We start from the raw sequence: 25,531 nt of genomic DNA, 5'->3' as shown, positions 1-25,531 counted from the left end.
GAACTTGCCATTCCACATAACACTTAGCCAGTCAGTTCAGTGGAATTCTGAATAACCGATTTCAGCACACAGCTAATACAGATAAATGTATTTTCTGATTATTTTTCTGTCAGATATGTTTATTCCTCTGAAATGAAAGCAACAGCACAGAAAACATTTTAAAGTTATTATATACTTATGGTTTTAAAACTTAATTAAAACTGCTTTAAAACATGCTTCATTTTCCAGCACAAAAACATTGTCAATTATGGAAACAACTTTCTGTTCATGAAATCTGCATATTTTTAATTACACGCATTTAATTAGAGAACTATTTGTTGAATTCAAGAATATAATAGTTTGGGATGTTTATTCATGCATCAGATGGGAAAAAATAAGCTGGTCATAGTCTTCTGAAGATTGCTTCAAGATCACTTGAATTCCTTTTCCACATACTCAATAGCTGCTTAAAGCAAACGTCTGAACTGGAAAGACATTTATAAAGAACTCATATGAAGAATTTAGCGCACAATAGCATGTGCAGTGTGTTCTGCAGATAAATAGTCATTGGTTACTCCTAACCTTGAGCTAAAAGGCCCTGATGTAGATGATTTGTGGGTGAAATTGCAATATACATAGAAAATTACAATATTAGTAATGCTAACGATGATGCAAATATTATTAATATTTATGTAATGATTTTGATTCTCCACTTGTTTCCAAAACAATAATTTGGAATTCAAATATTATCTGATTCCTTTTATGTTCACTAAGTTGGAGTACTAAAATCCCTCTCACAATTTCCTCAACTTCCCAGATTAAAAAAATAATATTTGGCTAGGATACTTCCCAGAATGGCCTGTTTTTCTCAGAAGCAGGCACAGTCACACTCTGAACAAGTTCTGGTCTCTTCTTTTGAGAGGAAAAGCTGGTGCACGGAACTCAGAAGCATCCAATAATGCTAAAAATAGCTTTGCATTCTGCTTCAAAAGTGAAAGCTGCTTTTACAAAACAGCTTATCAACTCCTTTCACACTTTATGCTGCAAATTCTGTCCCATACCTGCATGTCCCATACCTGCAAATACAAAACCACTGCTCTTCATTGTTTGGCATCTCTTCTGTAGGGCAGTGTTTCAGATATGCCACATAGATCATCACTTTACATATAATATAGTCTGTTTGCAAGAAGACATGCACATATATGTAACAACAGATTTACTGGAAAAGCACCATCTGCTCACTCACACATTGATTGAAAGTGAATATCTGCTTATATATAAATGAATACAAATTTATTTTATATATAGCATCTTTTGTGTCAGTGAGTAGCCCTCCAAATCATTTGTATGCCATGAAAATTTGATAAATTCTTCGACTACACGTGTAAGCTGCTGGATATCCATTTAGAATTGCATCCTCTCACAGACATCAAAAATAGCGTAGCTACAATAGAAAACAATTTCTGCACTTACAAAGGAGGACAGCTATCAAACTGAATCATTGCCACCCTGAGATAGCTCAGTGAGATAACAACTGTAACTATTTATGTTTTATACAAAAGCCATTATTTCAAATATAACTCCATTATTGGAACAAATTGTTCTTGTTTAAGGAATCTGAAAGAAGGCAACTATCTCCTGCATTAATGAAGGAACATCTAAACCTGTAAGATCTTCCATGAGAAATAGTAAAAAACCCAGAACAAAAGAACATTAATTAGAAAATTCTAATATACCATTTCATAGACAAATAATGTTTTAAAAGAAATCTACAATACACAATACATATAATGGAACATAAGTAATTTTCTTCTTAATAGAGTTTCCTATCAAGAAACTCCAACACAGGAAGAGCAAAGAGATTCCTTCAGAATATTGGGATCAACATTTCAAGTAAGATTTGAATTTTGAGGAATATATAATATTGCTACACCAGAGGATATTCTGAAAACCTACATCAGCACATGTCAAAGCATATCCTAATTCTGCAATTCCCAATCTCACACCCCACCCAAGACATACCCTGCCCAAAGCATCATGATTATTTCCATACTTTTACATGACACTCATATCTGCAGTACTTGAGCACTTCATAGAGGCAGTGCTCCTAGAAGTCATGCAGTCTGACCATTTACACTTCATAAAAATTACTAATATCTGCAGATTTAGCTGCTTTTAAGAAACTAGTTTAAATTGTCCCTAGTAATTTGCAGAGTGTTACCCACACGCTGCTAGGGGTAACTTCTGAGAGCACTTTGCAGTATGCAGAACCATTTTCTGGACACATCCCTTTGATTGCCATTAGGTGGAAGGGTGAAAACGACAACTTTCCCTTTCTTTGGACATCTCAACCATTTGACTTAGATTTTCTACATATATCAAGAAGCATGTGTTCTGAAAATATGCAAAAAAAGATTCAGTTGGAAACAGAGGGATGAAATATTAGGGTTTATCTTACCACATTTTACTTACAGTCCCACTGTGGGTTATTACTCTTTTTTCTAGATTCCATTGTATACCGATCTAGTTGGTCATGGTGATTCCAAAGCAAAATCACCATTGGAGAACAAAGAAATAGCCTGTAATCCTGTTATTGACACTTTTATCATAACTTATGAATAAAACAAAGCAAATAAAACAAAGTGAAAATCAAATTTGCTCTGATAATCCTATTTACCACACTTTAAAGTGCATTGGAGCCTCTGAAAGCCCCAGGAAATCCATCACATGGTGCAGCGTTGTGTCACCACAAGTCATTGGCAAGGTTGGAGGCACACAGCCCTTACTTCTAAGACTTAAAAGCTGGGAAGGAACTGAAAATCATTACAGGAATCATTTACCATAATAATCCTTCAGCACATACACTTTATTTCACAGAAAAAGACATTGTAAATTAGAATATATTGTTATTAAAAATAAAATTAAACGTAAAAATAAAATCTTTCTTCTTAGATTTAGCTACTTCTCTCCCGACAAAAAAAAAAACAAACCACTGACTTTTAAATTTTTTTTAATATGTAAATATCAGTGTCAATTCAGCTAAAAGATTGTAAATAAGATTTCTATAAGGAAAGATGCTGTATTTTTAACTGAGATCTGTTCCATTACATTAGTGAAAACATGTATTAAAGAAAAGCAAAGAGAAAGACAAATCATGTCCTTTCCTCTGCTGTAATTTCAAATACAAACACTTTGCATTTTGCTTTTGTTGTCTCAGACTGAAAGAACTGAGTTTTGACTCAGGAGCTTTGCTAAGAATTACTCTTTGTCTGATTATCACTTAACTGAGTTGATGTTTCAAGTTTGATCTGGATATATTTCAGTGTGTTACTAAAGAAGTATATTAAGCCATTTAATTATTGCTGGAGGCTGAAAAATCTAATGATGCTTTTCAAACATTGATTTTATATAAAATCATCAGAAACAGGTGTATTTCTAAGGAGTAAAATGGTGATAAATGTACTGTCAGTAACATTTTATGAGATACATGGAGTTTCTATAACACCAATTTTAAATCTTTCAATAGGGGAAAAAATTTTGATGGCTCTTCCCTGAATCTTCAGTTTTAAATGTTTAAAGCCAATCCTGTTGGTTCATTTCACAACATTTAAAAACATAACATTTATAAAACACTATCATTTTTCCATGTTTGGTTTCCAAATATTCTTCAAGAACAAGAAACATGATACAGCAGAGAGAGAATGGCATTGATTCAATTTCTGTCTCATAGAGAAAAATGTGAAATTGCTTTGGGGAATTCTGTCAGTTCTGGGGTAGGAATACATTCATTTGTGAACAATTCCAAGATATGAAAATCTTCAACCAGTTAGTTTCTACATTTGAGAATCCTCAGCAAATTGAAAGTGGTTGAGCAAAACTAATTTTTCACCTACGTTCAGCAAATTTGCTTTTGTTCCTTTTCCTCAAGAATGGATCTTTGTTACCAGGAAGGTCCTAATATAGTAAATTTTCCATCAAAATTATTTTGCAATATGTACTAAAGGTCACCATCAGTTCTTTCAAAAAAGGTAACAGTTAACTCTCAAAAATGAAGTATGAAATGCAGAAAGGTTTCCTGCACGACCTTCATGCTCAATCAAGAGTTGAAGTTCTGCTCCCTTAAAATAGAGAATTAAAAGGTGAGGGTAGTGCATCCCTCTAAAGGAGAAGCAACAGGAAGGAAAGGTTTTGAGTTCTCCTAGAAATAAAGGAATAACGTCCATTGCTCCATTTTCCATCCTGGTAGGAAGTGGCAGGTACTCACCAGTGCCTCATCATCAGTCTGTGGCACAAACTCATTCCCCACAGTTTGTGTTTTTCAGCCTGCCTGTGCTAACCTCTGTGCAGCAGACTATAACTTTAAAAGTGAAATACAGGCTACTCTGCTCCAGCTTCTCCTCATCCAGTGGAATCTTCTTCTCAAGGAGAGATGAAAATAAGCAACCATCACTTGAGGAAGGCTTGATGCCTCCCTTAATGTGACTGGAGAAGCAGGCCATACGGAGGTAGGGCAGCACTTTTCTGGGATAAAAATTCTTGTTCTGGTTTCTGGAGATAAGCAAACATAGCACAGTAAAAGTGCCAGAATGAGGTCTAGAAGCAGGAATGGGATGCCAACAAAAGGCCGACCCAGTAGAGGGGGATCAAGACCATCAAAGACCCCCAGATGCCCTCCAACCTGTTTCCAGAAGGATCTAGAAGAATGAACTGCATATGACAACTAACTTGCACAGAAAGTGAGACACAGCTCTAAACAGGCAAAACTTATCAATAAAAACATACCTCTACAAAATCCAGGTACACATGTGACCCTGGACAGCCCATCAGTAGTATTAAAGCTGGAGCCAGGACTGGTGATCTATCTTTCTTTCTTTCTTTCCTTCTTTCTCCCATTCTTTTATTCTCTCCCTCCTCTTTCACCCTACTCCTTATTCAAAATCCACTGCAGTGTGTTTATACCATAAGGGACTAACACTCCAATTTCCATGCCATGTGTATAATTTACCAATAAAACTTTGTAAGTTTTTGTAGATCCTCTGACTTTTGAAGTTCCTTTTCGACCACAGGCATGGGTGAATCTTGGGTGCCCCTTTCCCCTTAAGGAGGAATGTGAGACACCACATGCACGTTGTCCTCCAAGCCCAGCTTCGTTAATATCCGCCTTCTTTATCCCTTTCATTAACCACTTCTCTCTTTTTGTTCTGTACATCGTCAAGTAGTCGGTCCTGGTTTCAGCTGGGATACAGTTCTTAGTAACTCACTAATGTTTCAGTTTTTCCTAACTAGTGTTTATTCTAAATCAAGGACTTGCCAGTTTCCCTTGCTTTGCCAGGGAGCAGGTACCCAAGAAGCTGGGAGTGAATACAATCACAAGAGCTGACCTGAACCAGCCAAAGCTATGAGCCATATCATGGAACACCATGCTCAGTATATGAACTGGGAGGAGCTGGTCAGGAGGAGCTGATTGCTGTTCAGGTACAGGCTGGGCATTGGTCAGCAGGTGATGAGCAATTGTATTGTGCATCACGTGTCTTTGTTAGCTTTCATTCCTCTCTATTTCTCTGTTTCATTATTCTCATTATAATCATCATTATTGTTTCATTTTGTTTCAATTATTAAACTTGTTAAACAGATAAACTTGTTAAACAGATAAAAAATGGTTTTATCTCAACCCACAAGTTTTATGTTTTTTTTATTCTCCTCCACAATGTGAGGTGGGAAAGGGGAAGGAGGGTGCAATTGTGTGCTACCTAATTGCTGTCTGGGGTTAAACCACAAAAAAAATCTCTATTTTCAGGAATTCATACAACAGCAAAAGATCTAATGCTATGTAACTCTATTATTGAGTGCATTCAGATTCAAAGAACAGTGAACTGAAAACATTAGGCTTAAAATGCTGGAATGAGGATGCCTTAACAACAAGCACAGTCTCATTGTGTATCCATACTAAATGTGTTAAAGGAGATTTGTAGATGGGCAAAGCTATAAGCATGTTTCATGACAAATATTGTAGTGTAGTTCAAATTTAAATTGAAGAAATGCTTGGAAGGGACCTCCAAAAATCATTCACTCCAGCATATGGATTCAACTTCAGACTACTGCCAAAGCAAGGCCATGATTTCATTTGGTTAAGTCCTGAAAACTTCCCAGAGTGCATAGCCCACCAATTCCTTGGTTGTTCCAGCACTGTACTATATTTCTAATGAAGGAGTTTTTCCCAGAATTCATTCTGAATTTCAGTGTGAGCAGTGGACAGTGAACATCTTCACAAGTATCACCCATAACTCACACATTCCTGAGGAATATCCTTGGAAAAATAGTTTTTTTTCTAAATAACAGTCTCCTTAGCCAAACATTTCTGGAAATGGTCTGTCACTCATTATAACTCACAGGTTATACCTGAGTATCACTCAGGGAATTCTCATACCAATACCACTGGAAAAAAATTCCATTTAACTGATTTCTAGAGAGTTGCATGCCTAGAATTGTTTCCCAGAACTGCTTTAATTAATCAACACAGGCTGTCCCTCCATACTAACACTCTTTTTCTTGATGCCTCACCCAAAATTCAATCAGTTGAATTGCCCTGAGTGACTTTGTGGCAGCAATTGATGCAACTGTTACAGAAGTTCTTATCTTTCCTCGCCCCAAAACATTAAAATGGGCAATTGCTACGTGTTCATGAAAAGCCTCTTTTACCACAATATTCAAGACCCTACAGGAATCTGCTGCACTCTTCTTCTGAATCCCTGTGTAATATTTTATGGTATTGTTTCACATAACCTCCAGCCAAAATCACTGATGACACCTCTCCAAAATAGCTCTTTTCCCTGATACAACCAAAGCCTACCTTAAATGTTCCAGCAGTGCGTCTGTAAGACTGGCATCAGCCTAAAGAAAAGGCAGCTCTTGCCTCATTGAATTTATGTTCAGTTACAAGATCAGAAAGAAGGGCAGACGAAGATTCAGTGCTTCCCACTTTCTTTTGTCCTGTTTAATGTCACATCAACAGTGCTAAAAATATGCTGCTACGTGCAGGCTCCAATTAATTCCCTCCTCCTCCTCTTCTGGGTGATTGCTTGCTGACGTAATCCATGCCTCCACACAGGCAGGAATGCAACTCTAGGTATGCAAGAGGAAATGCTGATCTTCTGGCTGGAGCTCTGCCTTGCTCACTTTCCTACACCGGTACAGCAAGATGCAATTCCGCCATGTTATGATCTTATTGCTGTAGCAACTACAAAGCCTCAGTCCTGATCTACAAAGCTCTGGGTTATTTGAAAGTTGCTCTTCTGAAGCAACCCTTCTTGCCACAGCTGCTGTAATTTGGGACAAAGTAACACAAAATGCCTTAAGTGTGTCAATTCACCCACTTGAATTAAGCTACATGACAAAATCTCCCAGAGGAGGTCACACAAATCCTCCACAGCAAGAACAAAACCTTCCTCTTAGATAAACAGGAATAATTTAAATATATACTCATATAAAGCTTTATCTGACCCTATATGTTTGTGTTTATTTAATATCATATGTCATCAGATGAGCATAATACTCAAACTGCAGCACTGAATTATCAAACTGAGGAAAAGATTCAGGTCTATTTTTAGGACTTTCTTTCATGGGTAGGTGTGTTATTACAGGAGATGGAAGTAGAAAAGTCAAAGTGAAAAAAAAACCAGTGAAGAAACTTAAACTCACTTTACCTCTCATGTGTACTCTCTCACCTGAATGTAAGTTGGCAGTCCAGCAGCCAGCTTTGCTAGGGGAGAGAACAGGCAGAGAGGAGGAGGAAAGGTTTGTGTCAGGCCTCTGTGTATGTGCCATCGGCTTCCTCATGGTGTGTAACCTGCTGAGGCACTGCACATTCTGCACTCTGGGCTGTACTGCTGTGCTTCTCCCCCTGGAATCCCTGCTGCCCTCACGTGCAGGGATTATCGCCTCCTCCCTCCCAGAAGAAAGGCGTGACTTTAGCAGTGTGATCCCACACCACCGTCCTGGCTGGATGCATACAAGGGTGGACACCCTGGGCTCGGCGCGGACATGGAGGCCTGATCACAAGGAACCTACAGACCTGCCCCTCTCAGAGACTCCAAGTTTCTCCTGTGGAGCAGCAACTGCATCACCCCACCTTGACTTTCCAGGCTTGCTCACCCCACCAGGAGGAGCAGCCCAGGGGCTGGTGTGTCACACGGGCTCAGCTCATCTCTGTGAGAAGACCCAGCTGGTCTTTGTTCCTCAGCCATGGAGATTTCTGCTGTGCCAAAGATGAACCCGTTGTCCAGGGGTTTGACTCTCTGTATGTGCACAAACACTTGTTCTTCCCTGGGTTCCTTGTCCCTCCTTGTGCAGTCCACAGAGGCCTCAGCACACCTCTCTGGCACAGCAGGACCTGCCTGGTGCACACCCAGAGGGAGTGTGTCAGAGCACTGCCCATGGGGTCCTGCTCCTGCCAAAGTGACAGCCAAAGCCCAGGAGGAGTGCTGCCATCTCTGACCCCATCCCCCACAGCACAAGAGGGAGGGTGACCTGGCAGAAGAGCTTCCATGGAGGCATGGCTGAACCCAGAGCTTCCTGTCCTGCCCACTCCCACCAGCCTCCACCCAGCTGTCTTATCTTCTGCTTTTCAAACAACCCTTCCTATCTCATACTCACTTCTCACCTGGTTTACACGTTGTTAAATCAACAAAACCTGCAAGCAGGACCTGCCATCACCTCATTAGTCACCATCCTCATTCTGTCTGGGCTCCCTTAGGTGGCAAACTTCAGGAAACAGGCTGCCTTCTTCAAGGAACCTCTACTTCCCACACTTCCCATGGAGAAAGCTTGATATTATCAGACTTCTGATGTTGCTACCAGAGTACGAAGATTAACCATTGTTTCACTTGGGTGGGCTTGATCCAAATTGCCTTGCTCTGTATCAGCTGTATCCACAAAGTGTTTGTGAAAAGCAAATGCTAATTCTCTGAATGAAGTCCTGCAACCCTGTCATTCAAAACCTAACCTTAGTGCCTTTTCAAGGGGGGCATGAAATCCTTTCTGATTCATATAGCCATTGATTGATTTATTTTCTCTATAGAATTATTCTTTATTGCTGCTCCATGTAAGAAGAAAGTAAAGAGAAAAACCCATGTAATGCAAACTGAAGTACAAAGATTAAATGTTCCCCGTTAAACATACCAATCTAAACATTATTTTGTTGTTCATGGGGAGAGAACAGATCAAATAGGAAAGAGACAAGTGTGAAATATAATTAAAGTGAATTCAAATAAGGCAATATGCATTAAGGTATGAGGACTTCAGAATGAAAACAGACTATTTTGAGGTGAGCCACTGCTTCAGTAGGGAAACTTTGGAATTACTGAGTCCTTCTGAGCTATCAAAGCTATGAAAAGGGAAAGTATGTCCCTAAGTATATCTACTTAGTCCAATCTATTTTATAGTGAGTCATTCTATTTTCCCTTCACAAAATGGGCCCTTCATTATCTTTCATTCTCAAAGTCAGCTCCACACAAAGACTTTCTTCAGGATTCTGGCTGCTGAGTCTTCCTCCAGGAAGCAAGGATAAGAATTCTTTAACAATAAATTTCACAAATATTACGTGAAATAGCCTGAAGTTGTAGAGAATTTTATATTATTTATCTCATGCACAGTAAGCAGTGAACGTAAAGGTACAATACCACTTCATAAAACTGTGATGTTGTCTTCTATGTTAGACTCTGAGCATGAACTGGTCTCTATTTGATTCACATGCTACAATCAGAGTATTTTCAGGATGACATAGATTTTGTTCTTTTGAAAATAGCTAGAAAATATTTGTAACAAGGCATACAGATCCAGGACTGGTTTTACACACACAAATACATATAGGTCATAGAACTACATTGCAGAAACAACAGATATGGTGGGATAGCTCACATGGCTATGGTGCTGCAAGGGACACAGGCTCTTCAGAAAGGCAGAGAAAAGACAATCTCTGCATGAAGCAGCAGCTAAAATGTGGAGAACATTTGTACAGGTGGGTGAGTGAGTGCTTGTGGGTCAGGATCAGAGGAGAGGGCGGTGAAGGTGACATCACAGTGGGACTGGGCTACGGACAGCATGGAAGGGGTGAGGAAGTGGAGAGCGCTCCTCACAACAATTTCTTTAAACAATTCAAGGAAGTATCTGGACTGCACACCCTGTTTGTTTGGGTTTTTTCACATGAGACTTAAGCTTTTGCGACACCTGCAGAGAACAAAATGGCACGGCACAAGCAATGCAGACAATATCCACAGGGTGTCAAGGACTGCTTCTTGATGCAGGCACAGGATGGGCCAAGCAGTGTCATACACAGCTGGATCTGTTATTCACAAAACAGGAAGAAGTGGCTGTGGATGGATATACTCAGTGGCAGGCTTGGCTGTAGTGACTATGAAATAGTGAGGCCTAAGACCTTGTGGGGAACTGAGGAAGACAAGTACCAGAACACACAACCCGCGCTTCAGGAAAACTGACCTCAGCCTATCCAGGAGCTGGTAAGTGGGATACTGTAGAAGGCAGCTTGGAAGCACAGGGAATTTGGGAAAGCCTTGAAAACAACTTCTTACACATGCAAGGCTGTTCACGATTCAGGAATACAAGCAGACTTATCAGGACACCAGCATGGCAAAACAGAGAGCTTGCAACTGAGGTGAAGTGCAAAAAGGCAGCAGAGGAGGTGGAAGCAGAATATGAAATAGTGTATGCATTTGCTCTACTGAAGTTAAATATGTGAACAGACACTCACAACAGCATGTACAAATAGTATCTGTACCACAGATTGACACTGCTCCCATGCAGTCAGTTGACCTGACCTGCATGTAACAAAAAGTAAAGGGTAGAATCAATAAAAATGCAGGATACAAAACTAGGGAAAAAATGTGGGGGCAAAGGGAAATCAATCTAGCAAACAGAAATAAAGGCATTAAGACTAAACAGGCAGAGACAGTTTGAGGTGGAACATACAGGAGGCTGGGCTCAGCTGGAAGGGGACACGGAAGGGGCTGGGAGGACCAACCAGAGGCAATCCTCCACTGCCAACAGTGGAGCCAAGGCGTCTCTATCCCCTTGCTGAGCACCCACAAGAATGTGACCTGTCACTGCTAAGGGACATTCTCAGCTCAACGTGTTGGGACGACTTAATTTTGAAACTACTGAACAGTGTGTGACCTGACATGGCCGTTAGCATGGCCCCCATCAGCAGGGTCCCTGTGTGCTCCAATTTGCTGTTCTTAAAATTAGTAAATGATGCACACAAAGAAGGTCAACAGCAGATCATTAGTGTTCCAAATGAAGCACTCTGCATTTTAGAAAAGCCTTACTTAACGTTGGCTGCTCAATTCTTTGTGCATGAGGATATGATCTGCAATTAGATAACCATACAGGCTGATTACATTGCTATGTATTTTCTCTTTGCATGAGCTAGAACAAAATGTCAAAGGTTTTCTTAGAAACCATTCCTGAAGATCAAGTGGATTTTATACTTGTTTTTAATTTTGATGCTTTCCTTATATTTTATATATCAACCACAAATTAAAAATTTCTATAAACACTGTAAAGAATTAATTCATTCATTGAGAAAATGAACAATTAAAACAATAAATAATATTCCCATTAGAGCTTAAGCAATGAAGCTGTAGCAATACTCTTTCACATATTACTCTTTAGATAAATACTGCTTTTTTAAAGAAAAAGTACTATAAGACCAAGTCATTACTTTCAGTTTCAGTGATTTCCTTATTTCCTATCCAATGCACCTCGCCTTGGTTAAGTGATATTGAAAACTGTTAACTAACACACAAGCTTGCCAAAACTAATTTAACTGAGGATGGTAGAGGCCAACATTGTGATTAAACAGGAGTAAAAGTCGGCCCACTACAAAACCAAATCAATGCAACACCACCATTTAAGTGCTAAAAAATTCAGTGCTAATTTGTTTCTTAGTAAGAGTGATGACCACTTTTCTTCACAGCTTTGCAAAGCCAAGAATAAACTGCCTTTTTTGTGTTATCAAGGGAAAAAACCTCATTAGTGCAAGGCAAATTATAAATTGCATTGCAAGCCTCAGCTAATTAGGAATAAGCTGTGTTTTGACTGTTTTCACTTTCTCTTAATAATTTGTTTTGGTCACACCTTTTTTCAGGAAGTTTCAGACCCATTCCAGATACAAACAATTTCTTCTGCCATTTATTGGTCCAAAGTTATGGAACATAATGTGTAAATATATTGTCCCTTAAGAAAAATACATGAAAACCACTGATATTAGCTATCAGTTTAGATTATGACAAAAAAGTTTAACCAGATTTCAGATTTTGCATTTCACATGCACACAAAATGAATTCACAAATTTCCATAATTTCCACTGAAATGCACTGTCTTAATTAATTTAATATACATGAATGAAGTTTTAATCTGCAAGGTCAGTGGTTAAAGGAAGCCAGGAAATACTCCTATAAAGTACAATGAATTATTTATTTTCCTGCTTATAATTACATTTTAAAAAATTTAAAATATCAACATTTCTCAACATATCTTACCATTTGCTTTTCCTCTAATGTTTCTCTTCCTGAGGCTTTATTTTCATTGCTTTCATGTTTTCCTAGCTCCATTTCCCAGAGGAATAAAAATCACCTAATATCCTGAGCAGAAGTGATTCAACCTGACTACATGTTAGATATCCCTGTACTTTTGGAGTCAGGACAGAAAAGTGTCAGGAGCACTGTGGTGATTTCTGGTCAGCGTGTGTTTCCATTTATAGCCATTGAAAATCCACAAATAGAAGTGTGGAGAGAGGGCAGACAGCTGCCTCTGATAACAATAAACATTGGTTTGGTATCACAGCAGATTGTTCAGGATGGATTTTGGTTACCAGCTCCATTCACTCTCTCATTTTTCCCCTCTATCCCAAAAGCTCATATGAAAAAAGTCCATAAAATTAATAGCTATGTCTCAGTAGCATTAACTCAGTTCACAGAGATTACTAAGCAAGCAAAACAATGAATATAATTCACTGGCACCACATGTGCTATGTCAAGACAAAAGTGTAGAGAAAAGCACATTAAAACAGTGGTTTACCATAACTATTGGTCTTTCCCCTGTTGAGTGTTTGGGACGGAACTATCCCCACATTCCCTCAAGCAGAGAGTACTCTCCTATCCTAATATCACAATGATATCTTGCATTTTGAAATGCAGGAGGAATTGCTAAACTTACAGCAAGCACTGTGAAGAAATGACCAGTGAACAACTAACATGGAGCTGACAGCCGTCCCAGGGTGGTTGTGGGGTTTGTTGACTGTTGAAGAATAACCTGGCTCTGGTTGACAGTGATAAAGTCAGGAGGCCAATATTAGAAACTGCAGGGCTGGAGGAACCTCTCAGCAGCTCTGCTGATGGTGCCAAGGTTTACAACACACCCTTCTGCTGCCACATCTACTGGGCTCGTGTTGCCTAGGGTGTGATTCACATACAAGGCTGGCTCTGCATGTGAAGGGGAAGCATGAAGACACAGTAACACAGAAAATATTTCCTACTGTTAAACAAGAATGTGCTCTCTGGTAATCTGTGGTTCATTAGACATGCTCTAAAGCTGGCTGTTTAAGAATCTCACTAATTCTCCAGTAAACATACATCCTTTCCACCTCTTCCTGTCAACACACTGCTAAAAAAAGACTCTCATAAAATAGAAAACCAGATAGGATAAATAAATAAATAAATATTGAACCATTTTTCAGCTATCATTTTTCAAGAGCACTAACTAGGCACACTCCTTTCCGCATGTTTCTTTAGACACGCTATACTCATGTGATCTTTAGAGCCTTGAATAGGAAGAAAAAGTAGCCAGTCATCTCCCAATGGTCTATATACCTTATATATGAAAAGCTAATAAAACCTTAGACTGTTCCTATTCTGAAACATTCTTCAGAACAAACAAAAAGTTACTTCAGTGACAATTGTTTTCTTTAGCCTTTCTTTTACCTGTGTCTTTAGACATGCAAGACAGCCATCATAAGAGTAGATATGGCAAGGCAAATGCAAAGAACCAGTCAAATCTGCAAAGGCTGCTGTAGCAGAGGGAATAAATATGAGCTTGATGTCATGACATAAAAATACACCCCACTGTGTCTCCTGGAATTGCCGGGACAAAAGGAGCAAGAGTAAGTGACATAATCCAGAAGAAAGTTGCAATTCTCAACTCTTCAGTGGGAAGGCAAACAGTAATAAGTTCATATCTCCATAAACTTTTTTGTGAGGCTGAGACTTGTGGCAAGGGACTTCATAGTGGCTTTGCACCACTTAAAGACCTCAAAGGAGGTCTTCAGTGGGTTCCAAACAGCAGCTTGCTCTATGCTGCTGCTTACATTCCTGACCATTCCTGCAGTGCAGGTGAAGAACCTGAAGCCCCTCCAGTCCCCTTAATCTGTCAATTTGCAATGGTTTTAATTGACAGACAAGGACGGGAGAACCTCAGCTGGGCTCATTCACCTGCAGGGCTTGGTGCCCTCCCAGCCCTGTCCCTCTGATAGCTGGGAGATCCTGGATGTCAGCAGGCTTCCAAACAGTGGCTCCCAGGGGAGTCACCTCCTCCTTGGGCTGGGGAACACATATCCTTGTTGTCCTTACAGACTTGAGGTGCATATAAGCAAGCAATGCAGATTTTTATCTGGTGTTTATGTTGCATGTAACTTAGCACTCATCCTAACTACCCTAAAATTTAATATTTAAATATGTTTATAGTCTTTACTTGCAGGGTCTAATACTGGTTTCATGTGTCAGCTCACCCTTTGATATCAAAAACAATCACTACAGAAAGACACAAGCAATTGATTATGGAGTGAACTGTACTCAATAATTTTAACATAAGATAGTGATAAGAGTATATAGTTTCACAAGTGGGTTTCCCATTAACATTCTTGTAACAGCATCTAAAGCATTCATTTGAGAATCTCCACTTCTCATTAATAGAAATTTATATTCTGGATGCATCATGCTGCTGACTGTGCAACTGCAAGGCACTTGGAGCAAACTACGTTGGAGATGGGAATGTGAAAAAAGAGGCTATGAATTCAAGAGAATATGACACCAAACTTCACACTAAAATCAAGGAGCCCAGGAAACACTGGATGTAGAGCTCTTCTGTAGCCTGAATGTTATTATATAAGGACCTTGGAGATAGCATAGAAAAGCTGACATCACCTTATTATCTTCCATACCTTGCTCAGCATGGCATTTCATCATCAAACCTGAGGAAAGACCATGATCCTCACCATCTGAGAATTTGGTTTTATATAATTACGAGTGTACATTTATTATTCCTTCAGAGAAATAATGGTTATTCTACTCCAAGAACTTTCTGAAACACTCTTAGTAACTGTATATTTCCTGTTTTATTTCACAAGGGGAAGCAGAGCAAACAGGTGCTAAGTAAAAAGCATGTTGTAGACATTGCCTAAATTACTGTGCTATTTCCAATTGCTTCTTTTTATTACAGTTACTCATCTCTTGACACCAGTTTCTCTTCTCAGAGCAGAAGAGAAACAAGAGGCCAAGAGAAGAAGCTGATGGAGGAGAGGACTGGGGGCTTTCTTGTAAGATGCAAGTGCTGAATATCCAAAATAACAGTATTGTGTAAATAAGGCACTTAAACAGAAGTGTTTTCTGTGCTCATTTGATCTGCTGTTCCTGGAGAAGGAAGCGAATAAATAAATGCTTGTGATGCAATCATGAAGTTTGTGTGTCACTCCCAGCTGTGTTTCCACTCTTGTGGCTCCTGTAATTCTTTAAATTTGCACATTTTCATTTTCAGCCTGGCTCAGCAGTAGCCCAGGGCTGCCAGCCAGTGGCTGCACCACACATCACACATCTGAACTACTGCTCTCCTAAGCCTGTAGCTTTTATTTGCCACATCATAAGAATTCAACAGAAGTATTAATTCCACCCCTGATGTGGTCAATGAGAATTTACTCGGTTGAAAATATCAACTTAAGTCACATTTATCAGTTAAAAATCCTAATACAGAAATTACTCTTACAGTGATATTTAAAGCTCTAACGTGGAGAGCATTTCTGTCCCACACTTCAATCAAAAAGCTGAAAGGAGCAAGCACTAAATTCAGTGGAGTGCCTCAGTAGCTGCCAGTCCAGCAGATGGCACAAACTGAGCTTTCCGGGTTATTTCTGGTGCTCACCCTTCTCTCGGCCCCATCGTGCCCTGCCAGCAAGCGTTCCCTGTGTTACCCCAGGTCATACACACCCAAGGTCACACGCACATGCCTGGGAGACAGAACCCCAGCAGCATTTCTAGCTGGTATTCCATGGCAGGATCCCTGCAGAAACGAGGAGCATGACAGAGCTACAGAGACAGCACATGAAGCAGGCTTACCTTCCAGGCAGCCAGGAGCCAAGGGTGGGAAGCTGATCCTTAGGAGAGATGGGTCCACATTCCTGCGGCAGCACCCGACAGCTGCTGCTGTCACTCCCTGGTCCACCCCGCTGGCTCTGCAAACACTCACAGAGCAGGAGATTGCAGGCGTGGAAAAAGGAAAACAGCACAGGCACCACAAGTCTCTGCCTTGTGTGTGAGGGAGCAGTCCTACATGTCATGTACAGAGAGCAGAAGGCTCCTTGTCAAATTTTCTCCAAAGGGAGAAGTTTATTTATGTTTGAGGATGAAAACAAGGAAGGTTATTTCAACATTACAGTAAATTGATTCCAAGAGCTCAGGTCCTTTTCTGACATGGCAGTCCATGGAAGCTGTACATGCATTCTTCTCTTTGCAGGTCTTTTAAGTTAATGGTTTTAAAGTGGACTATCCTTGTGCTGGCAAGGTCCTACATCTAACTGTCCACCAGAAGTACAGATAGGAATGGAATAACAGACTTCTTTTCTGTCAGATATCCATTGTTTCAGCTATATAGATGATGTCCCTGAATATTACTGCTACATCCCAACAAATCAAATTATCCTGGGCTGTAAAATATACATCAATAGATTAGTTACACAAAGAAAAAATCTTCCCTCCTATATTGATTGGTACTGTTTGCCATGCCTTCCTCCACAGTAATGGATGCAACAATAATGAGATGGGGCTAATGAAATACATTAATAAATCATTATATACCTACATAGCTATCTTTTAAATTATGTGGCAGCTGAGAATGAGGAGAAGCCCATTCCCCACAGAAAACAAGCAGTCCATAGCCAGACAGTAGCTTTTTCTAGTCACCCCCCAGGTCAGCAGGAAATGAGGATACAGGATATGAGCTGTCATTAACAGACCAACTCCCATCGACTCTCTCCACCTTCTGTCTCTGCCCATTCTTATCAAACAGCCAAACCTCAAGAGACTTTACTCAGTGCTGATAAGGACACCAGCATCTGACATTTGCCTCTGCCCCTCTTATACAGAGCAAGGGCAAAACACAATTAACTGCCACTGATTTTTTTTTTTCCTTAATAAAAGCTTGAATAAGCATAGGCTTCAATTTATTTTGTAGAGCTGCATGTCCATAGAGAGTGATACCACAGTAAGTTTATACTCACAGCAAAATTTTCAAAACTGCAATATGAAATTTGCCTTGAAAATCAGTGAAGGACAGATAAAAATCTCAGTGTTTAAAACTTATCTGAATGGCAACAGCATTTGGTTAAAAGTTTGTCATTTTTGATAGCAAATGTTTTGATTTCCAAGATCTAATGGAAAATATAAACCAAACACTTGTGCATGTGAAGTAAAAAGGAAGAAAATACTAAGTTCTCAACAGAATTCTTATTGTACTAGCTTTCAACTACAACTTGTTCTGCAATCTAAGGCTGACTTATAACAGCTGAAGGTCTGTGGGTTTTTTTGCACAAAGTAGTAGTAAATGGTACATTACTCGCTGGAGTGCCAAAGCATTTGTAGGTTCTGAGACTGGTAATTTTGCAACATGCCTTGATCAAACATTGAGTCATGGTGGAAGAACCCTGTATAGTTTGGAGGAAGAAAAGAGATGGGAAACAAATATTTTAAATAAAATTTCATTTATCGATATCATTTAAGCCTATGCTTACGCACATTATACAGTTTTTAATATTACAGTCGTAGCAGATTCTAAGATAATGTTCATATTGCAAATGAATGAAGTTAGCTTAATATTCCTATTGCTATCAATTAAAATGCAGATGTACAAGATAATGAAGAAACAAAGTGGATGCCACTGACTTGATATCATACTGTTAGCGCAAATCCATCTTTTCAAAATAAAATATTCCTTTTGTAAGTAGGAGATATTGTTCTTTTTGTGAAAGCCATACCCTCTTGGGAACTTTCTGTAAAAGCATTCATTGAAGTTATATATGAATGATCACCTGAGAAATCTTTCTCAAGAATGTGAATAAAATATGAGAATTTATCAGGTTACTGAGTTGTGCTATATCACATTTACAGGAAAATAAATGTACAAACATCATAAAAACCATCAATGCACTCTATGTACATGAAAAGAAAGTCATGGCATTCTAGCAGGGCCAGACCCCACCTCTGAGTTAAGGCAGCACCGTGGAACCCCAAAAAAAAGAACAGTCCCAAACAGTTCTTCTTAAACAGCTAAAAATGCATTAGAAACCAATGCACTGAATAGTAGTGAGGAGAATTAAAGGATTGAAAACTCCTGTACAGGACAATTTGCTCTTAAATGCTTACCTCACACACAGACACACACACACACACACACACATATATACATGAAATACAGGCATACTGCAGTAAGGCAAATTAGAAGTGTTCTGCTATATGCAAGTCAGGGGAAACAAGTAAATTTCAGACAGTTCCTCATGCATAAGAAATTGCTTTTCACTTCACTCTCAGGTACATGGTTGCATAAGCTGCCTCCTGCATTTGGATTTAATACAATACAACTTACAGGTCCTGTTCCAATCTGATATACATTCACATTACTGATATAACTGGAGAAACTGCTCTTTATTACAATGGAATGAGATACAGAATTCCAACACAGATAACATTTCTCAGAGGGTAAAAAAAAACAGGACTATTTAAAAGACAGATTTTTTTTTTAAATTCTCATAGAAAATGACATTAAAAGGGACAAATCAAAGGAACCTGGGGAAAGATAGAAGGATGGGCTGTATAGACAGAACATGGACACAATATTTAAAAAATCCCACACAACTATACAGTTGGTTTCAATGTGTTTCCAAATGGGTGAAGTACCTTCTGAATAAAAATCACCTGCTTTTTTCTCCATTACATTTAGGTGCTTCAGGGTAACTTTACAAGTGGCTACTGAAACATGTGGTAACATTCACATAACTTGACCCAGTGCATTTCATTCCAGGTTCACAAGTTCTTGCTGAAGGAAGTTCAAGGCAAAGAAATACAAAGAGGGTTCTCCTCACCAATCCATCCTCCATTTTCACTATAAATAAGGCATAGCGGTTCAAGTCCTACATTAAATGTAATCAAACAATGGGAAAGAAAACCACCCATGAACTCCTGCCGTAAAAGTACTTTATTAGGGAGGATAAAAAGCACTGCTCAGACAGTCTGAATAGCCATGACCTTCTGCGCTGTCAGGCTCCTCGGGCTCAAAGTCTTCAGGGTCTGGGGGCAACTGGTCGGCATCTTCATCAGAAGTGGAAGGGCGTGTGAGGATTATCCGAGGTATCTTCAGCAAGATGTGAAAGATTTCAGAGAAAAAAATCAAATCAAAAGCATGAAAGTGTTTAATAGGAATATTTTAAAGGGACAGGGGAAACAGGTGGTAAGAAAACTATGTGAGAGGTGTAACACCATAGCGAATCATAGAATAGAATTGTTTAGGTTGGAAAAGACCTTTAACATCATCAAGTCCACTACTAACCCAGCACTGCCAAGTCCACCACTAAACCACATTCTTAAGTGCCACAACTACATGTCTTTTAAATACCTCCAGGGATGGTGACTCAGCCACTTCCCTGGGCAATGTGCTCCAATGCTCAAACACCCTTTCTATAAAAACTTTTTTTCTAATATCCAGTATATACCTACCCTGGCACAAGTTCAGATCATCTCCTCTTGCCCTGTCACTTCTTACATGGCAGAAGAGACAAAACTTCAACTTTTTACAGTCTCCTTTCAGGCAGCTGTAGACAGTAATGAGGTCTCCTCTGAGTCTCTTCTTCTCCAGGCTAAACACCCCCAGCTCCCTCAGCTGCTCCTCACAGGACCTGTGCTGCAGACCTTCCCCAGCTCCACTGCCCTTCCCTGGACTCACTGCAGCCCCTCAGTGTCTTTCTCATTGTGAGGGGCCCAGAACTGGACCCAGCACTGGAGGTGCGGCCTCAGCAGTGCTGAGCACAGGGGGACAATCCCTGCCCTGGTCCTGCTGGCCTCACTATTGCTGACACAGGCCAGGATGCCACTTGGCCTGTATCTTGGCCACATGGACATACACTGGTTCGTAATCAGTCAGCTGAAGTCCAACACCCCCAGGTCCTTTTCCACAGGGCAGCCAGCCCCCAGCCCCTCCTTTTCCACTCTTCCCCCAGCCTGAAGCTCTGCATGGGGCTGTTGTGACTGAAGGGCAGAACCCGACTCTTGGCATCATTGAACTTCACACAACTGGCCTTAGACCATCAATCCAGCCTGTCCAAATCCCTCTGCTAAGCCTTCCTGCCCTCCAGAACACTGCCACCCAGCCTGGTGTCACCAGCAAACCTAGTGAGGGTGCACTCAGTTCCGTCATCCAGATCATTGATGAAGATGTTAAAGAGGACTGGCCCCTGTACTGAGTCCTGGGAAACACCACCAGTGACCAGCCACCAGCTGAATTCATCACCATCCTCTGGGCCTGGACATCCAGCCAGTTTTTCACCCAGCAACAGTGCTCCTGTCCAAACCATCAGCAGCCAGATTCTCCAGGAGAATGCTCTGAGAAATTAAGTCAAAGGCTTTACTAAATTCTAGGTCGACAACATCTAAGTGGGTCACTTTGTCATAGAAGATTAGGCCAGTCAAGTTGAAGTTTTTGGATCCTCCTTCCAGCCCCTCTTCTAGACGGGAATCACATTTGCCAACTTCCAGTCAGCTGAGACCTTCCCAGTTAGCCAGGACTGCCAAGAGATGATGAAAGGGGCTCGGTGAGCACTTCCAGCTCTCTCAGTACCCCTGGGTGAATTCCATCTGGCCCCATGGACTTGTGTGTGTCTAAGCTGTGCAACAGGTGTTGAACATTTCCCCTTGGATTATGGGGCTTTCATTCTACTCCCTATCCTTGTGTTACAGCTTAGGGGACTGGCACCCAGAGAACAACTGATCGTGCTATTGAACACTGAGGCAAAGAAGGCACTAAGTACCTCAGACTTTTCCTTATCCTTTGTTTCTTACCACTTCCAATAAAGCATGATTCCCCTCGGTCCTCCTTTCATTTTTTGTTTTATGCCAAAAAGCCATCGATACAGCAAAATTAGGATAAATTACCCTTTCCTCTCATTAGCTAATCTTTAAAAAAAACTTCTCTAGGTGAAAAAAAGATTAAGATTTTTTTTTAAAGTAAAGACAAGTAAATATGAAAAATTAATTTAACTTCATAATTCATTCAATTCATTCCCCTGAAAGCAATAAAGGATTAATTAAGAACCATAAATCATATCAGTTATTGATCTTGGAAAAATTGCATATTTCAGCTTCTTTACTACACAGAACATATTTAAGGAAAACAGTAAGAGAAAATATAAATGTTTAAATTTGTCAGTAAAATATGCATACATGGCTTTGATTCATGATTTTTTTGGAGAAGAACTTTGTGTTCTTTGAGAATCATATTAAGTCATATCAATCATATTAAGCAATGTTTTAAAATTAATTTAAATACAGTAACTTAGGAAAGAAAAGAGTGTCAGGCTCTTGATGTATAGTCATATAATGTATCAGTAATTGTTCTTATCAATGAATGGATTATTACAAATTTCACTCTGATGCACAAAATCATCCTACTTTTTACTGCTTTCCAAAAAAGGTTTAACATGTAATGAAAACATATAAGGGTGAGCTAATGTATCTAATAAACAGGTAAGAAGATAATGTGTAATAAATAAAGTAGCCATCTTACTAGCAGTATGAAAATTTTCAAGAAAGTTAGAACTTCTTATTTATCAGCTACTTCTACCTCATGAGAACATTTAATGTTGACATCACACGATTCAATAGTTTATATATTATTTTCTTGCTGTACATTATTTGATTTAGGAAATGACACAACCATATAGATGCTTTGTGGCTGTTGTACTTTCAGCCAGGAGGTTTCTACATTGAAGTAAAATAAATTATTCCCCAGGCTCCCCTGACATTAGGTCCAGCTCCCCTTGGCTCACAGCACACTACACATAGACACCAAAGTGCAGGTATCAATCCAGAGCTGAATCTCACCCCTGGTATATGTAAACGAATTTTAAAACCATGTGTAAATTTAGTGTATACCCTGGTATACTGAGTGCCCAGTTATACACCTTCCCCCCCCACCCCCCCTTCTTTTTCTTCTGCTTAAATTAAGAAGGGCATATTTCTGGAAGCTTTAAATAACATATATAAGATCCTAAGCACTGGCAAAGCTACAGCTCCTGGGAAGATGTGCTTTTGTCATGCACACATGACATACTTTATAAGCTTTCCTTGCACTGGATGGTTCTGTTCTTTGCTGAAAGATGCTTCTTGCTTAACAACAGCGAGCAGCTTTGCAGTACAGCAAATGCATACCTATACATACAGGTGCTTTACCAGGTCACATAATGAAATTCTGACACCTCAAGAAACACTGAAGTCCATCCTCTAAGTTACCTACAGTCATATCTAGGACCAGGCTTTGCATTTCATTGAGCTGTTAGTTGAAAGCTCAGGGAAGACCTTTCTTTGTGTACTGTGCTGTTCAAAAATAGATACATGCACACCTCCCCATGACTGACATGTATTTCATTAGCAGTGCAGAGTCACCAGTACCTATTTGTCATTTTGAAGAAAAGACCTTAGCCATTTTGAATGTCAGTTTTTTAAGTACTCTTTTTCAGCATGGTTCCAACTCCCCAGTTTCCAAAGAACCAAAACTAATTCTCAAAAGAGATTTTATTCAAACATTTCATGACTGCTTGCATACTATCTATCAAATATTACTATGGAATTAGGTCTGAAAATTATAAAATAAATTTAATTGATGAAAAGTGCTCCCTCAACATTTCTGAGGTGATTGTGTTAACTGCTCCAAAAAACAGATGGTGTTGGGGAAGTCTTACATCTAATCTTTCATGTTGCTGCAGGTAAAGAGGAAGCAGCACTAAATGAACAAGCAATTTTCTACAGCAGAGGCTGAACTGTGTTTCAGCCCAGAAGCACTGCAAAGGCTGGAAACCTGCACTCCCAAGAGAAGAGTGGGCTCAGGTCTGATCCACAGCAGCCCCTCTGTGCCTCTCCAGGCAGGTGAAAGCTCACACAGACTCTGATTCACGCTGCTTTGGAGACTTTCTGTCAACTCCTTCTGACAAATCAGAGGTCCCGGTCCAAGTGCAGCTGTATCTCTGCCCCTCTGCTTTCTGCACATCTCCCTGCCTACTCTCCCTCTGGAACCCCAGGTGAACCTATGCCACTACTGTCCCTAAACCATGGCTGCTCCTTCCCCTGCAGCCAGTCATCCTCCTCTGTGCCTCTCTCCATGACAGGGTGCTGAGGAGCCCATTTCCTCAAATCTGAATCATGGGTACCAATGAAAAAACAACTCTCAGCTGAGCATGTTGCCACTTATGCAATTGCAAATGCAACTAAGTGTTGAGCATGCATTTGTACAAGATCTAATTCAATAAAAAGAGGCTCAGGCCTCTAATCTCTCTCCTTGCAGCAAAAGTTAGCGATTAAGCTCCTCTATAAGCCAAAACCAACACAGAATGGATGTAAGAAACACACATCACACTTCTAACCACAGTGGCCTAATTATTTTCACCTAACCCTCCCCGAAGAACCCAGCACTCTCTATCACTGCCTTCACATTCACCCAAGCTCCAGGAACATCACAATATAAGCTTTATTAGCTTCCTTTAGTCTTTCAGTTTTGTTAAATCAAAATACAACAACAACAACAAAACAAACCACAAACAAAAGAAAGTAACAAAACTCAACAACTCTAAACTTGCATTATGTTTTGTTATATCCTTTTTCCAAACCCAGTGCTTCTCTTCCCAGAATCCTGGACTTTACCTTCACTCTCTTATTTCCCTGCTTATCTTCACTGACCTCAGCATTACCCTATTAAATAGACAAGCTTTGCTCTTAGAGCTTTTCTTGACTATTTCTATTTGAATGTACATTTCCTGGGGCAGCATGATTAAGGGAAGGTAGGAGAACAGATTTCCTACATGAAAAAATGGCACAGCAAAGAGGAAACACACCATTTCCACTGCCATTACAGACAGGGCAACACAGAGACATTTAGGATGGCAATAATGAAAACCCTTCCAGTACAGGCACCTTAGTTGCTTGTCTAATGCATGTGGGAAGGTGTGAAACTTCCATCTTCTACAGATAATTCTGCAAAAAAAAAAAAAAAATGCCAGTGTAGGAGGACAAATTATCTAGATTTTCTGTTATTCCTTTGTTTTCTCCACTGGTAGTTACTCAGCAGTGTTTGAACTTGTTTAAAATTCTTCTGTTGAAATTGCAAAGTCCTCCTACTCACTTTCCATCATCATGCTTTAAATATAGTTATTTAAATAATATTGGAACTACTATTCAATCTCAAATTGTCAAAATATATAGAATACTTTTTCAGAAAAATGCATCATTAATTACTTGAAACAAGTTACTATTTTTCCATTTTCCCCTGAAATTACATTTTCAGTGCCTAAAAAGTAAACTTCAAAATGGACATGTCCTGTAGCAAACCAGTGGGCTCACTGTGGAAACTTCTTCCATTACCTTGTTTGTGTCTTTTTTTTTTTTTTTTTAATATAACCACTAAGACTTTCTAGACAAAAAAAAAAAAAAAAAAAAAAAATATCAGTTTTGCTTGAATCACACATACCTAAAAATCAAATTATTTCAGACACTCTCATTTAATGGGATTAACAGCCTACATTGAAACTTGGAGTCCTTCAACTGGAGCACAGATAGGGGGCTGCCAGTGCACTCCTGGTCCTCTGCAAGAAGTAAAATAAAGATATCTAAACAACTTGGGGCAATTCACCTGCAGTGTTGGCTGCAAAAAGTCTTTCATTAACTAGCTATAATGCTTGAAAGCAGTTTTTAAAATAAAACATGATAAATGAGATGTCTTGCCAACAGGTTAACATCAATAATTTTTAACTTCCAGATACACACATGTGCTTTCCTTACCTACTTCTAATCAAAGTATCTGTCCAGAACATTGCAGAACAGTCCATAAAAGATGGCTCATGACGTCTTTTTATAATTTTTTCAAAACTAAAACTGAACAGAACAAACCCCATCATTTTGTTTTTCTTTTAGAAGGCTTTCCCTTCCCCTGGCCTCTCCCAGCCCACAGGTCCATACTCCAA

The 25,531-nt window shown here is 39.6% G+C and overlaps 1 protein-coding gene across 11 annotated transcripts in view; it reads right to left on the bottom strand.

The window, feature by feature from the left end:
* Positions 1–25,531, bottom strand: part of MLIP (muscular LMNA interacting protein) — a 133,241-nt gene that overhangs the window by 86,480 nt on the left and 21,230 nt on the right. For 5 of the 11 annotated variants that reach the window (XM_030267353.4, XM_030267354.4, XM_030267356.4 and 2 more), the window contains exon 1: positions 12,534–12,711. In XM_030267353.4, the coding sequence (XP_030123213.4) occupies positions 12,534–12,605 (72 nt within the window). In that variant the 5' untranslated portion in view covers positions 12,606–12,711. Of the gene's footprint in view, positions 1–12,533; positions 12,716–16,376; positions 19,663–25,531 lie in introns of those variants that run through there. The other 6 variants (XM_030267357.4, XM_072926450.1, XM_030267358.4 and 3 more) reach the window with 4 other exon arrangements.

This window comes from Taeniopygia guttata, chromosome 3 (genome assembly GCF_048771995.1).
Source record: "Taeniopygia guttata chromosome 3, bTaeGut7.mat, whole genome shotgun sequence".
In the NCBI taxonomy this organism is placed as follows: domain Eukaryota; kingdom Metazoa; phylum Chordata; class Aves; order Passeriformes; family Estrildidae; genus Taeniopygia; species Taeniopygia guttata.
Note: the sequence above shows the minus strand (reverse complement) of the source record. Positions and strands in the feature narration are given on the sequence as shown.